This window comes from Schistocerca nitens, chromosome 2, assembly GCF_023898315.1.
Source record: "Schistocerca nitens isolate TAMUIC-IGC-003100 chromosome 2, iqSchNite1.1, whole genome shotgun sequence".
NCBI lineage: Eukaryota > Metazoa > Arthropoda > Insecta > Orthoptera > Acrididae > Schistocerca > Schistocerca nitens.
In genome coordinates this window covers 626,826,646-626,842,646 of record NC_064615.1, presented here as the reverse complement: position 1 = coordinate 626,842,646, position 16,001 = coordinate 626,826,646, and the positions used below count along the sequence as shown (strand labels likewise).

The 16,001-nt window shown below is 39.0% G+C and overlaps 1 protein-coding gene across 1 annotated transcript in view; it reads right to left on the bottom strand.

Moving 5' to 3' along the window:
* The window catches only part of LOC126236716 (developmentally-regulated GTP-binding protein 2), a 127,282-nt gene that overhangs the window by 17,265 nt on the left and 94,016 nt on the right, over positions 1-16,001 (bottom strand). Inside the window, exon 5 of the mRNA XM_049946237.1 lies at positions 11,347-11,454. Coding sequence (XP_049802194.1) covers positions 11,347-11,454 — 108 coding nt within the window. The remainder of the gene's footprint in view (positions 1-11,346; positions 11,455-16,001) is intronic.

Here is a 16,001-nt window from a genome sequence, read left to right as displayed (position 1 = left end):
AGTAAATATAGTATTATTACTTTTTACAGGACACATCCACTATTTTTTAAAAACTTGACTATTTTGTCCTTTCAGTGTACTGTAATGAAAGAATTTGTCACTCCAGTTAGAACTGGTTCATCTACATTAAAAAGGAAAAGCAATTCCTGGTGGTATCAATTCCTTGCATAGAAGGAGCACAACTTTTTGTGGCGTCTCCCTTTCCTCCTGCTCCTCCTTCTCAACAACAACACTGACAGCCATTACCACCACCAGCTCCTACCTCACTGTTCCTTCACGAGCAATTCACTTGCATCAATCTCGAGTGTGGAAACCAATGTCATTATCACAACCAAGTCCTAGAAATTTCACATTTCCAAAAATATCAGTAATTCCACTACATACTTTTGGAACAATAGAGTCTTTAACAGCAACAGTTGTACCACAGCCAGCCTTTGCAAATCAATGTCACACAGGCTGTTGTGTTACATGTGTCACAGAATTCCAGGCAGCAAATATATGTGTAGCCAGTACAATACCGAGTCTCATTAGTTCCTTGCCTTCAAGGAATGAAACTGACTTCCGCGCAACTTCTACTCTGTATGGAGGAAGAAACACAACATTTACATTAAGCAGAAACTGTTTCCTTGGGATCCATGGGGCATCAGCCAATAAGTACAATTCTCTCATCTGCTGCAATCATCTTGGCATCTAAATGCCTGAAAAATCTCATTAAGATTTCTGATAACATCCAAGCACTGGGTATAAAGTAGAGTTTTTGTTTTTGGAACACCTGGGAATCTTAAATCTTCCTGTCATCAGTGAAGGCAACTTTTCACACCCACAACTATTTACACACAATAGTGCTGTCATATTGTCTTTAGTTCTCTTTACCACAATGACACTTTCTCTCTTAACAGAATATGATTTTGCAGGAAGTAAATTATAAAAGACGCCCAGCTTCATCAGCTTTGGACGTGTCTCTAGGCTCATAACCCTGTATCAGTTGTGGCAGCTCTTTGTTTACATTTTCTACAACCAGAGCCTCACTTTCTCTACTTACACTCTAAAATAACAGATGGCATTTTTTTAAACCATCCAACCAACTGTTAGGCACTTAAATTTTCAACACTGATCTTCAAGGCAATTTCACAAGCCTTCTCTTGCAGTATGTTTCTGCTTTTACAAATGCTGCCACTTCTCAGTCCTTGAAACCACTTTAAAACAATGTTTTGTACATCACTGAATGCAGATATATGAATGTTCTTCCTTTTGGATCCACATGAGTTGTTAGCTTCACTATTTACAAATGCTTCCTTATTTTTGAGTATGCTACATATGTAAATGGTGATAAATTATATTTCTTTGGCAAGTCAGAAAGTTTTATGTCAAAATTGTCACCTGCATCATCAGCTTTTGCTGAACTGTATGCTTTCTAGGTTTACAGATACTGATACTGTGCAATACCTCTTCTGTTAACAGTTTAGTGTTTTCATATAGTGGGTCAGTCCCTGATCATAACATTGTAGTTCGATTTGTGGAATAATTTCATACAATTATATCAATTATGAACATAAAATCATCTTTGTCTCCATTAAATTAGGATAGAAAATGTTGAGTGAAAAGGGGCAGTGGATTCTAGAGCGTCCCAGACATTTAGTTGGACTTTTTTACTTACCTAGTCTGGTCACTTGCTGGAGAGTGTCCTCTGATTACTTTTTGGCTGTATATTGCAGTATGGATAATGAGAGCTCAGCACTTTGTATTTCTTGATGTTTCTCTTGGCAGCACCTTCTGGAATCTTTATTCTTAATCCTTACAATGCTATTGCCAAATGTATGAGAGCAGTTCACGCCACCCAATAAAGGTATCTAGCATGAGGTTTTTGGTCAGACGGGATTTTAGGGAACTTTGAAAACAGATTGACTGGATAGTCATATTTGGAAATGATACTATGTGTTCACTGTGGTGGTGTCTTTGTGCCTGAAAATTGTCGGAAATACCATAACTGTTCTCAGTGGTGTGTGCATTGATTTTTCAGAATAGTCAAAGTTGGAATGTATGAAACGCAAGCTATTTATTTTCTTTTGTCACTTATTCCAACAGAAAAACCCCAAATTAATGAACCCCATTTTAGGGAAATCATGCTTTTGGTGAATATTTTTGTATGACCCAGCAAAACTTCCATAAGAACTTTATTATTCCTCCCCACTTCTAATGAACCATGCTTTAACAAAATGTCTGGTTTTAGGAAATAAACATGAAACACTCAGCAAATTAAAATTCAGTTTTTATGCAATTCCTAAAATGTCAGAGTGAATTTCTGATTTCTTTCAGGTTCATGTGGTCATAGTAAATGGTAATCGATTCTGTCAGTTGTCACATACCTAGATCATAGTCAGTAAATCGACTTCCCTTGGAGCAAGACTGGCAGATGCATTGAACAATTCAGAAATGGTTTTCTGTCCTATCTAATACACGACTTAGGTCACATGATCTGATGATAGTATTTGAGTCTACAAAGCACAAAAAATGTTGTTGCTTGTTTATTGAAGTATCAGCACTGTAAATTTTACTTTACACACACACACACACACACACACACACACACACACACGCAGCATAGCACAGCACAGCACAGACGGTGCGTGCATAATGGACCGCCCACTTTCCCAGCACTAATCACTTCAAAAAATATGCTCTGGTTATGCTATTCTATACTCAATTCTATGTAATTATGGCAAAGAACATCCTAATCTGAACTGTCATTGAAACAAAGAATGGAATACTATCTTCATAAATGAAAATCGGTTAGCCTGAAATGCACAGCTTTGAGGTTTTAACACTCAGAAAATGAAATTTTCAACCAATGTTTAATGCATTAAAAATGACGTATAATTTGGATTGTGTAAATCTGGAAAAATTTCAAAACACAACTGTTAGCCAGGACATTATGACAACACATTTCACCACATGTTGGTTACTCTCTCACATATAGTACATCTGCACAGTGCTCATATGGCGTCATTAACATGGAACAAATATTGCAAAGCATCGGGTGGTGATTTGTGGCATGTAAAGAGGCACTTATAAGATGTACTACGTGTTTTCAAATTAGAAGGGCAGGCTTTCAATTACAATTTGCCATCATACTCCTTAAATCATTTATTTCAATCAAATGCTGTGTCTGGTGGCGAAGATATCCCAAAGGGATACCAGACACCAGCAATGAGGGTGATTTCATCTCAAATCATACAGGTCCTGTCAACCCATGGTCATGAATTTCTCTGGAAAAAATATGTATTAGACCTCTATATCATAAGCGTTAAGAAATGAAGTATTTTCATTTTATCTTAATTTTTGTAAATGGTACACAAAATTATTTTGTATTTTGTAAACAACTCTTAAAACGGTAGAGAATATATATAGAAAGAAACATTCCACATGGGAAAAATATGTTAAAAAAAGGTGCTGTGACTTACCAAACGGGAAAGCGCTGGTAGATAGACACAATAAAAAACACATGGATGTGTGTGTGTGTGTGTGTGTGTGTGAAGGCAACTCACTCACCCTTCACAACCTTTCCAGCAAACCTCAACCTCCTCTCATTGCACACAGACCCAGTCTCTCCCATCTACTCAATCTCCCACTTCCAGCTCCACTCCCCCCCAAAACCTCAAAATTCCAATCAACACAATCTGGAACCACAACACCCTAATTCAGTAGTTAACCTTTCCTCCAAAACTCTCTCCCAATCCGAAACTTCTGTCCTATCCAAAGGCCTCACCTTCAGCCCCACTCCCAGATTCAACCAAACAGCCCTTGTCAAAGATTTACTGTCATACACCCGTACTCTTTGCTGGAAATATCACTTTTCCACGAAGAAAAATGATCCTAATCCTACTCCTAATGGTCCAACTCCCCAAGACACCATCCAAATTGAACCCTGCCTGGAACAGTTCCGTCCTCCGTCACAGCGGGACCCACCTCCTCTTCCTCAAAATCACCCTCTCCAAACTTTCCAGGAATTTCTGACTTCCAGCCTTGCCTCTCAATCCTTCTTAAAAAACTTTAATCCTACTCCCAACATCACCACTGCTGAAGCCCAGGCTATCCGTGATCTGAAGGCTGACCGATCCATCATCATTCTTCCGGCGGACAAGGGTTCCACAACCGTGGTACTTGATCGTCGGGAGTATGTGGCTGAGGGACTGCGTCAGCTTTCAGATAACACTACATACAAAGTTTGCCAAGGTAATCCCATTCCTGATGTCCAGGCGGAGCTTCAAGGAATCCTCAGAACCTTAGGCCCCCTACAAAACCTTTCACCTGACTCCATCAACCTCCTGACCCCACCTACACCCCGCACCCCTACCTTCTACCTTCACAAACCCAATCATCCCGGCCATCCCATTGTAGCTGGCTACCAAGCCCCCACAGAACGTATCTCTGCCTACGTAGATCAACACCTTCAACCCATCACATGCAGTCTCCCATCCTTCATCAAAGACACCAACCACTTTCTCAAACACCTGGAATCCCTACCCAGTCTGTTACCCCCGGAAACCATCCTTGTAACCATTGATGCCACTTCCTTATACACAAATATTCCGCACGTCCAGGGCCTCGCTGCGATGGAGCACTTCCTTTCACGCCGATCACCTGCCACCCTACCAAAAACCTCTTTCCTCATTACCTTAGCCAGCTTCATCCTGACCCACAACTTCTTCACTTTCAAAGGCCAGACATACCAACAATTAAAGGGAACAGCCATGGGCACCAGGATGGCCCCCCTCGTACGCCAACCTATTCATGGGTCGCTTAGAGGAAGCCTTCTTGGTTACCCAGGCCTGCCAACCCAAGGTTTGGTACAGATTTATTGATGACATCTTCATGATCTGGACTCACAGTGAAGAAGAACTCCAGAATTTCCTCTCCAACCTCAACTCCTTTGGTTCCATCAGATTCACCTGGTCCTACTCAAAATCCCATGCCACTTTCCTTGACGTTGAACTCCACCTGTCCAATGGCCAGCTTCACACGTCCGTCCACATCAAACCCACCAACAAGCAACAGTACCTCCATTATGACAGCTGCCACCCATTCCACATCAAATGGTCCCTTCCCTACAGCCTAGGTCTTCGTGGCAAATGAATCTGGTCCAGTCCGGAATCCCTGAACCATTACACCAACAACCTGAAAACAGCTTTCGCATCCCGCAACTACCCTCCCGACCTGGTACAGAAGCAATTAACCAGAGCCACTTCCTCATCTCCTCAAACCCAGAACCTCACACAGAAGAACCCCAAAAGTGACCCACTTGTAACAGGATACTTTCCGGGACTGGAAGAGACTCTGAATGTTGCTCTCCAGCAGGGATACGACTTCCTCAAATCCTGCCCTGAAATGAGATCCACCCTTCATGAAATCCTCTCCACTCCACCAAGAGTGTCGTTCCGCCATCCACCTAACCTGCGTAACCTCTTAGTTCATCCCTATGAAATCCCCAAACCACCTTCCCTACCCTCTGGCTCCTACCCTTGTAACCGCCCCCGGTGTAAAACCTGACCCATGCACCCTCCCACCACCACCTACTCCAGTCCTGTAACCCGGAAGGTGTACACGATCAAAGGCAGAGCCACGTGTGAAAGCACCCACGTGATTTACCAACTGACCTGCCTACACTGTGAAGCTTTCTAAGTGGGAATGACCAGCAACAAACTGTCCATTCGCATGAATGGACACAGGCAGACAGTTTTTGTTGGTAATGAGGATCACCCTGTGGCTAAACATGCCTTGGTGCACGGCCAGCACATCTGGGCACAGTGTTACACCGTCCGGGTTATCTGGATACTTCCCACTAACACCAACCTATCCGAACTCCGGAGATGGGAACTTGCCCTTCAGTATATCCTCTCTTCTCGTTATCCGCCAGGCCTCAATCTCCGCTAATTTCAATTTGCCGCCGCTCATACCTCACCTGTCTTTCAACATCTTTGCCTCTTTACTTCCGCCCGACTGACATCTCTGCCCAAACTCTTTGCCTTTACAAATGTCTGCTTGTGTCTGTGTATGTGTGGATGGATATGTGTGTGTGTGCGAGTGTATACCTGTCCTTTTTTCCTTTGTTCCCCCTAAGGTAAGTCTTTCCGCTCCTGGGATTGGAATGACTCCTTACCCTCTCCCTTAAAACCCACATCCTTTCGTCTTTCCCTCTCCTTCACTCTTTCCTGACGAGGCAACAGTTTGTTGCGAAAGCTTGAATTTTGTGTGTATGTTTGTGTTTGTTTGTGTGTCTATCGACCTGCCAGCACTTTCGTTCGGTAAGTCACATCATCTGTGTTTTTAGATATACTTTTCCCACGTGGAATGTTTCCCTAAAGATGATGTGACTTACCAAATGAAAGTGCTGGCAGGTCGACAGACACACAAACAAACACAAACATACACACAAAATTCTGTCTGTATATGTGTGGATGGATATGTGTGTGTGTGCGCGAGTGTATACCCGTCCTTTTTTCCCCCTAAGGTAAGTCTTTCCGCTCCCGGGATTGGAATGACTCCTTACCCTCTCCCCTAAAACCCACATCGTTTCGTCTTTCCCTCTCCTTCCCTCTTTCCTGATGAGGCAACAGTTTGTTGCGAAAGCTTGAATTTTGTGTGTGTGTTTGTGTGTCTATCAACCTGCCAGCGCTTTCGTTCGGTAAGTCACATCATCTTTGTTTATATATATATATGGGCTTCATTTAACTTACAAATTTAATAAGAAAATACAAAATTTTTCACTCAAAAAAGATTTTTTTTTTACAATTTGGAAAGTCACAGAATGCTGTCTTTCCTGTCATATTTCCAGACACTACTGATGTAATTATAAACAGTATCTTCTCTGCTCCAGCTATCTGTATTATGTAAATATTTATTACTAAAAAGTAAAAAAATTGCATTTTTATGAGTTTTTATGAATTATTTACTCCAAAACCCCCATCCAAAAACCTTTGAGAATTACACAAAATATTGTTTGGTTAACGTGTTAGCAGTCAGTGCAAACACAGAAGGCAATATTTTTCTGTGTAAAATATTAAAAAATTTTCAAGATTCTGCATATTTTGCATCACTGAATTTCTAGTGAAAAAATTCATGTTGGCCTGTATCCAGCACTCTTCTGTTTATAACAAATAAGTGAGAACTTGCACATAAACCATTCTGTGTCGAGTTTTCTGTTTGGTTTGAACTTTTTGTTAGATACAATGTCAGTGAGGAAATACAGAGTGAAAGAGTGAGTTGTTTGGACTACAGAAAAAGATACAAGAAGGTGGTGTTTAAGAAATTGAAAAACACTTCACAAATGTTGGAAATATGTTAAAGGTATTGCAGAAATATCTTGGTCCTCAAGTAATGGTATTACCATCACACCCACTGTGTAGGAATTGATACACCCACTACAAGAAGAAATTTAGCCACAAGCCACCTGAACAATCACCATAGCCCAAATATGAAACTGAAGAAGACAAGGCAGGTGTTTATATTCCTGGGTATGAAGCTGTTGATGCATTGAATGTTACCATTTCTGCCGTAGTTCCTACTATATATCCCTGTAAATGTCCACGAAAGGTAAGAAGCACAAGAAGAAAACTATGTAAAAAAAAAGTGGAAGAAACTGAAACAACTTTTACACAAGCTGCGGCCGAACCGCCCCACGAGGGGTCTCCCGGCCAACGATGCCATACGCTCATTATTATTATTAACATCTTCAAAACTTTGAGGAATGTACAATGTAGATGCACTTGGTGCAGAACTTAATATGGTCGTATGTGCACAAACTGTGATGTGTGGTTTCAAAACCTAAATATTACTATCTCCGCAGCCACCTATACTGAGAGGGTACAGTTACTGACACTGATACCAGGCAGCTGCTCTCAGCAGCAGATATAGAAATAGATACCCACTTCCTCACATTATTCGATTTCAAAAGCTTGTAAAATAAAGAATGAGAAAGGTATTTGGGCAAGCCCAGATTCTTATTGTAGGCATCCGTTGCAAGATGATATGCTTACTGTTGCTTTGGAATATTACCTAAATGATGACAAAGTTTGCAGCAGGCAAAGTCCTAACCAGGCTGATGTCATATCTGTTAGTGAAAACGGTGAAAAAGTTAAAATGGAGAAAAAATATGACAAAATTAATAAGAGAAGCATACCTCCTAATGAAAAATGAGAAATCGAATTTAAAAATTGTTCTCTTAGTATTCTACTCTTTACAAAGAAAATGGGTAAAATGCCAGTAAGTGAAGGGAGTATACACATGTATTTACTGCACTAATTTGAAACTTGTTCGTCTCCCCACAGGCAGTGTCACAGGAGAGAAGTGCACAGAGATGGACCGGACGCTTATGAGTATATGTCAAGAGCCGCAAGATAAATGTTGGTTGCTGAAGTGTGCAACGCGTCCTGGTGCTAAAGTGATTACTGTTTCAGCACTACACCTTCAGGACACTGGCAATGACATACCTTATGTGTTGTGGGAGGGAGGAGAGATGGTGAAGAATACAGTAGAGCCAGAGAAGTTTGTTACAGAGGTTAGGCATTGGATCATGAAAGAAATAGCTCACCATCATATCCGGAGGATTCAGAAACAGGCCATAGCAGAAGTAAAATCAGCCACAACCCAGAATGCTGACACATTTGTTCTTCATTTCTACTTTGCTAAAAACTGGTCTGTTGCTTTGCAAAACAAAATTCAAAGTTAACACTGGTACACATCACTGGTATCAATATTCATATGTACTGTTCACTTCATTGAAGCGTCACACTGTTTTGCTATTGTCAGTGATGATCTCATTCTCGACAGTACACATGCATGCTATGCTGTCAGCATGATAATTGATGACATATCATCTAGAGACCATGCATTTCCTCAACATATGTATGTGACTGATGGCACAGAATTTCACTTTAAAAACTGCTTTCAGCTTTATGTGCTTGGTCAATATTGTAGTACAGGAAATAAGACAAGAAAATGGATATTTTCAGCAACAAGTCATGGAAAAAGTGCTTGTGATGGGGTAGGAAGTCTCTGTAAACATATTGTAACAAGATTTAATTTCCAGCATGAAGCTGTTGATGTTATAAGAGATGCTACTGGATTTGTACATACCAGATCAACTTTAATAACAAACATGAAACTCTTAATCCTAAATGAAAGTACATTAAGGGAATTCTGTTTAAAAAGAGAGGTCATAGGAATTCAATCAAGTCACAACTGGGCTGCATCCTGGTGTGGCACATACATTGCAAGAACTATTCTCCACAAAATGCAGCCTATTGCTACGTGTGAAAATGCATACATTAGAAGACTTGTAGTGAGCCACTTCATTTCAGTTGTGGGTGGGACAGTTAATACGTGCCTCTCATGAACTGCAAGATTTAACAGTCTCCTTTATGACACCTCATGGTCCTGCTAATGCTTTCAAATGGCCAGCATGGCCAGCATCAAAAAATTAGTGTGCAGTTCCCATTTCCCAAGTGCTAATCTTGTTGGACCATCCTTGTCCATGTGCAAATTCAGTTGGCTGTACAAGTTCAATGAGAAGCAGATGAAAAAACAAATGCACTCTTTTCAATAGTGCAGTGTTGATTGTTACATTATAGGCAATTTTAATTCATGGACAGTTATGAAGAAGTAAAATCATGACACAAAACAATTATAATTTGTGAATAATTCATAAAAAGAAAAATGGGTATAAATATTCTGTCTCTCATTTTTGTTATGAAATGCTTTCAAACAAAATTATAAACTGCTTTCCCACTCACTTATATGTTGTAAAGTAATTATTTTGATTTGAAAATACCAGTTTTGCATGACATTTGCTTAAAATCAGTGATCAATTTAAATATTTAAGTGTCCATGATTTTTTTGACCTTGAGAGTAGAGCTAGGTCCACCTAAAAATTTCTCACATTTTGTACAGACAAGTATTGCCCACTCTGACTGTACATTCCCTAACTGCAATGACTGACTAACATATCATGAAATTTTCAGAACATTTAGGATGGGAGTTTTGGAAAAAATAATTTCTAAATAACCAAAAGCTATTAGATCCTTTCATCTTTATGTACAATTTTTGACAGATTAAGAATTTCATGCCTTAATGTCGTAGCTGACAGTTAGCAGTCCATCCACTTTATCATTTCCCAAGACAGTTAACATCCAGTGACTCCATATTTTCAAAAAATAATTTTGAAATTCACAAAAAGTTACAAATTTTCATAGTTTATTTTAAAACACCGAAAGAAAGAAACAGCTCAGACATGTGTATGTATTCATCATGTCTCATAGTATTGGGAACAAAATACCTATTGAAAATAAATTCAGTTGTCTATCACTTTCACTTTCTTTATTATAATTTTTCAATGTTCCCTTTCATTATGATATTTTCACAAATACTCTCGTTTAGAGAGGTCTGTAACATTTTAACAAATCATCAGAAAATCAAAATATTGTAGTTTTGGAGAGGTATCATGAGGAACTTCAACATGTATTTTTTCAGCAAACTTTGGAATAGTGATGTGACACATTCACTCTTGACCTGTGTGATTTGAGAAGAAATTGCCCTCGATACACTCAAAAACTACAGCTTTCATAGTTCCTTCTGTAACAAATACAGATCTCAAGGAGGTGTATATAACTGCCCTACACTGCATAAAACAATCGCCTCTGGTCTGTGTCTACCCCAGAGTGCAACTACAGACAAGTTGTTCTCACAAGAAAGAAAGTATCCTGTCATGCCAATGATGCAATTTAATATCAAGTGTGATTCATGTGATCAGGAACCTCATTCCCATTGTTTCAAAATGTTCTTGTCCCCACTGAAATCCCAGTGAACAGTTCTTTTTTCACATTCAAAATGGATCCACACATCATCTTTTTGGTGATTTATTTGCACCAGTGTGAAATGAATGGTGTGCTCCAATACTCTTGCTTCTTACATGCTCTCGAATCAGAGTTGGCATCTGGAACCTTGTCATATGTTTGCGGTTTTACCACCATTCTCTCACCTCTCACTAATGAATTAATAGTTACAACCTGACACAAATTTAATGAAGCTGCAGTTTCCATAAGACTCTGCTGTAGACTTTTGTTAGTGCCACCTGCAGCTTTTCCCATTTTTGTACACCCAGTTGACCAGATGATTTCTTGGCAATCCTGGTATCTGCAAAGCATCTTTTGTATCACATCATATGACCTCTACATTCGAGCACATGATTTTTTCATAGTAATGGGGGTAGTCATAATGCTCTGATAGCCTAGTGACAAGCCAATCAAACAAAAATATTTTCTTTTGTGTTTACTTGCTTCTTTCTTTACTCACTTCAGCATTGAATATCTTATACTCGTGTAAAATCATCTGCACAAGTTTCTCATCCACTCGTGTAAGAGGACAAGTAGAGTTAAACGACAGGCCACCACCTTTCTTCACCTGAAAAAAAAAATAAATAAATAGAGGGAAACAGTCCACGTGGGAAAAATATATCCAAAAACAAAGATGATGTGACTTACTAAACGAAAGCGCTGGCAAGTCGATAGACACACAAACACAAACATACACACAAAATTCAAGCTTTTGCAACAAACTGTTGCCTCATCAGGAAAGAGTTAGGATATATATATATAAAAAAAACAAAGATGATGTGACTTACCGAACGAAAGCGCTGGCAGGTCGATAGACACACAAACAAACACAAACACACACACAAATTTCAAGCTTTCACAACAAACTGTTGCCTCATCAGGAAAGAGGAAAGGAGAGGGAAAGACGAAAGGATGTGGGTTTTAGGGGAGAGGGTAAGGAGTCATTCCAATCCCGGGAGCGGAAAGACTTACCTTAGGGGGAAAAAAGGACGGGTATACACTCGCACACACACACATATCCATCCACACATATACAGACACAAGCAGACATATTTAAAGACAAAGAGTTTGGGCAGAGATGTCAGTCGAGGCAGAAGTGCAGAGGCAAAGATGTTGTTGACTGACAGGTGAGGTGTGAGTGGCGGCAACTTGAAATTAGCGGAGATTGAGGCCTGGTGGATAACGGGAAGAGAGGATATATTGAAGAGCAAGTTCCCATTTCCGCAGTTCGGATAGGTTGGTGTTAGTGGGAAGTATCCAGATAACCCGGACGGTGTAACACTGTGCCAAGATGTGCTGGCCGTGCACCAAGGCATGTTTAGCCACAGGGTGATCCTCATTACCAACAAACACTGTCTGCCTGTGTCCATTCATGTGAATGGACAGTTTGTTGCTGGTCATTCCCACATAGAATGCATCACAGTGTAGGCAGGTCAGTTGGTAGATCACGTGGGTGCTTTCACACGTGGCTCTGCCTTTGATCGTGTACACCTTCCGGGTTACAGGACTGGAGTAGGTGGTGGTGGGAGGGTGCATGGGACAGGTTTTACACCGGGGGCGGTTACAAGGGTAGGAGCCAGAGGGTAGGGAAGGTGGTTTGGGGATTTCATAGGGATGAACTAAGAGGTTACGAAGGTTAGGTGGACGGCGGAAAGACACTCTTGGTGGAGTGGGGAGGATTTCATGAAGGATGGATCTCATATATATATATATATATATATATATATATATATATATATATATATATATATATATATCACCTTCGAAAGCCAACATGTTTTGTTGACTCCCACCTACAGTGTGGTAAAACAGGAGCCTTAACTTGCACAGAAATGTATAGGGGTTCATTTTTGCCACATACTCATAGGGATTGAAAAAGCTGGAATAGAGTATGAAAGTGGTTCTATAAACCATCTGCCAAACATGTACATGTAAATTGCAGTGTAATCAAAGATGTAGAGCTGGAAGTACATTTAATCACCCGTGGAACAAAAGTTTGCAGATCATTTCGATCACTCCCTCTCCTTAAGCTTATTGTAATGATGTCTGTTCTCAACATGTCACTATGTATTTAATATATATATATATATATATATATATATATATATATATATATATATATTAAATATTCCAGCTTTTTCAATCCCTATGAGTATGTGGCAAAAATGAACCCCTATACATTTCTGTGCAAGTTAAGGCTCCTGTTTTACCACACTGTAGGTGGGAGTCAACAAAACATGTTGGCTTTCGAAGGTGAAAGATGGTATTTTAATTTCATGAAAAAAAGTTCACCACAACAAAAGTCTGTTTCAATGATTGCCACCCCAATTGCCCTCTCTTATCTTGTGATAATACAAAATGAACTGCCATTCTCTGAACTTTTTCAGTGTAATCCATCAATCCTTCCAGCTTAAGTTGTTTGTAATTGTAAATCCAAGGTATTTAGTTGAATTGGCAACTTTTCAGCTTGTGACATTGATCATGGAATGGAATTTATTTAGTACTAATGTATAGGACTTCATACTTTTTATTGCTTAGGGTCAACTGAAACTTTTCATACCATGCAGATAAAGTGTTAAAATCACTTTCGTAATTTGTTAGGATCATCTGCTGACTTTAATAGATGAGAAGTGAAAGCATCTACAGAGGTGACCAAATTATTATGGTAAAGCTGTAGCATCAACATTTACTTTGAAATTTTGTATTTAATGTGCATTTTACACAATCAGGTAAGATAAAATTTGGCGTGAATGTGGAGTGTTCAGACGTAAGTTTGGGCATTTGTAGAGAATTGTTTAAACAGTGTATAATGATCTAAGTAAACTACTTGGAATTAATTTCAAGTACAAGATCAGAGGCCAAGTGAGTGTTTATTTCAGTTCTTTTGGAGTCACGCAATTTCAGGTTACGGGTAGGACAGTTGCCGTTGTTAGGATACTTTTGGCAGAAGGGCACTACACACAGCATCAAATTGCTTCCAGACTTAGGATCTCTCAACAGACAGTGATTATCACTAAAAAATTTAAACTCAAAAAATTTGTTGATCGACAACAAAGCACAGGCAGATGCGGAAGGGAAGCAAAATTGAGCCCTAGAATTCTGTGAAAATTGAAAAATACTGTCACTTCCAATTGCAAAGTTACCAGTATGCAACTCTCTGTGCAGTTGGAGGATTATGGAGTGACAAGTGTCAGCTACAACTGGAAGGAGAGTTCTGTGTAACACAGATCTGCCAGCACTTTGACCCCGTCCTAAGACCAAGATCACCCCAGGAATTGCCTTCAAATGGTTGAACTGAAGAAACTCACTGCAACAATGGACTGTTGATGACTGGAAAAAGGTATTTACAAATAAATAAATAAATAAAAAATGAAAAAATAAAATAAAATAAAAAATTAATATGTGATTGGTACATATTTTACTAAATGAAATCATTCCTAAATGTTGCTCTTGAAAAAATTGTGGATATGGTCGACATGGGTAGCAAAATTTGCCGATGAATATCACTAAATTTTTTTAGTAATGCAATGTATGATACCAATGAAAGGCTTAATATTTACTTCTAGGTGTGTTTCAGTGATGAATCAATGTTGTGTTCACGTATGATACCAATGAAAGGCTTAATATTTACTTCTAGGTGTGTTTCAGTGATGAATCAATGTTGTGTTCGCAGAAGAAAGTAGCCAGTATGTGAGGAGGAGGGAAGTGGGATTTCATCAAGACTGTGTATGCCATACTGTGAAGCATCCCACCTCAATTATGTTCTGGAGTGCTGCACTTCTCTGAACTTTCACGATGTACTCCGTTAATACTATCTAGTAAGGATCCAACCATACAGCAGTGCTCCAAGAGAAGACAGACAAGCATATTGTATGCAGTTTCTTTAGTAGATCTGTTGCATCTTCTAAGTGTTCTGCCAATACAGCGAAGACTTTGGTTTGCCTTCCCTGTAACATTTTCTACGCCTTCCCTGTAACATTTTCTACGTATTCTTTCCAGTTTACATTTTTCATAATTGTAATTCCTAGATATTTAGCTAAATTTACAGCCTTTAGATTTGATTTATCATCTGCAAACAACTGTAGAGGGCTGTTCAAACTGTCTCTCAAATCATTTATATAGATTAAGAACAGCAGAGAGCCTATACTAATTCATTAGAAAACCCCAACGTAACATCTTGTCACTTACTAAGAGCTGTAATCTTTCTGATAGGAAAAAAAGTCGTTTGGAAATCTAGAAATATGGAATTACCCTGAAATCCCCTGTTAACAGAACTCATTACTTCATGTTTATAAAGAACAAGACGTGTTTCACAAGAAAGATACTTTCTGGATCCGTGTTGCTTTTGTGTCAATAGATTGTTTTCTTTGAACAACACTGCTGTAAGTTTCCCCAAGTGAAATTCCCTGATTTCCATACAAGTATTACCACTTTTCGCTGACAAATTTTGAGATCTCAAGTGTAAGTAAATATGTAAGTTGACCAAAAAAATGTAAGGAGTTCTGTATTTCTACACATGTTACTAACCCTCTAGTTTAGAATAAACAGCAAGTTGCCTCCTTTACAGGATTTGTGATCTGAGGGGTAAGTAAACAGGTAAGGAGAAGAACTTGAAGCCATTTTGACTATTTTTCGACCGTAACTATCGCACAAATATGTAAAGATTTTTTTAATTCTTTTTTTTACAAAAAAACTTTACAAGAGAGTAAGTTCGTGTAAATAAAGGCAATTTTTGGATGAAGAATTTCTGTTTTTATTAACGAGTTAACTCTAACTTTGAATTAATATCAATCCTGTAATTGCTGACACTGAAACAGGAAAAACTGAGACAAAAACATTTTATTCAAGAACTTGGCTTCTGTTTCTGTTAGCTTACTTTTTTGGTTGGTTTATTTAGTTTTTAAATAAACAGGAGCTGAACATTAAATTGTAAGACACTCAGGTAAAAATACTGCAAACATATCAGTCCTCTTCAAATGCAGAACAAGTATTGACACAAATCTGTATCCCTAAAAACACAAATTCATCAAAGCAAAATATTGAAGTGTGTACAGAAAATTTTACTTGGCTAAAATTGTTTTTCATCTAATAATTGTGGCAGTGACATTATGAAAT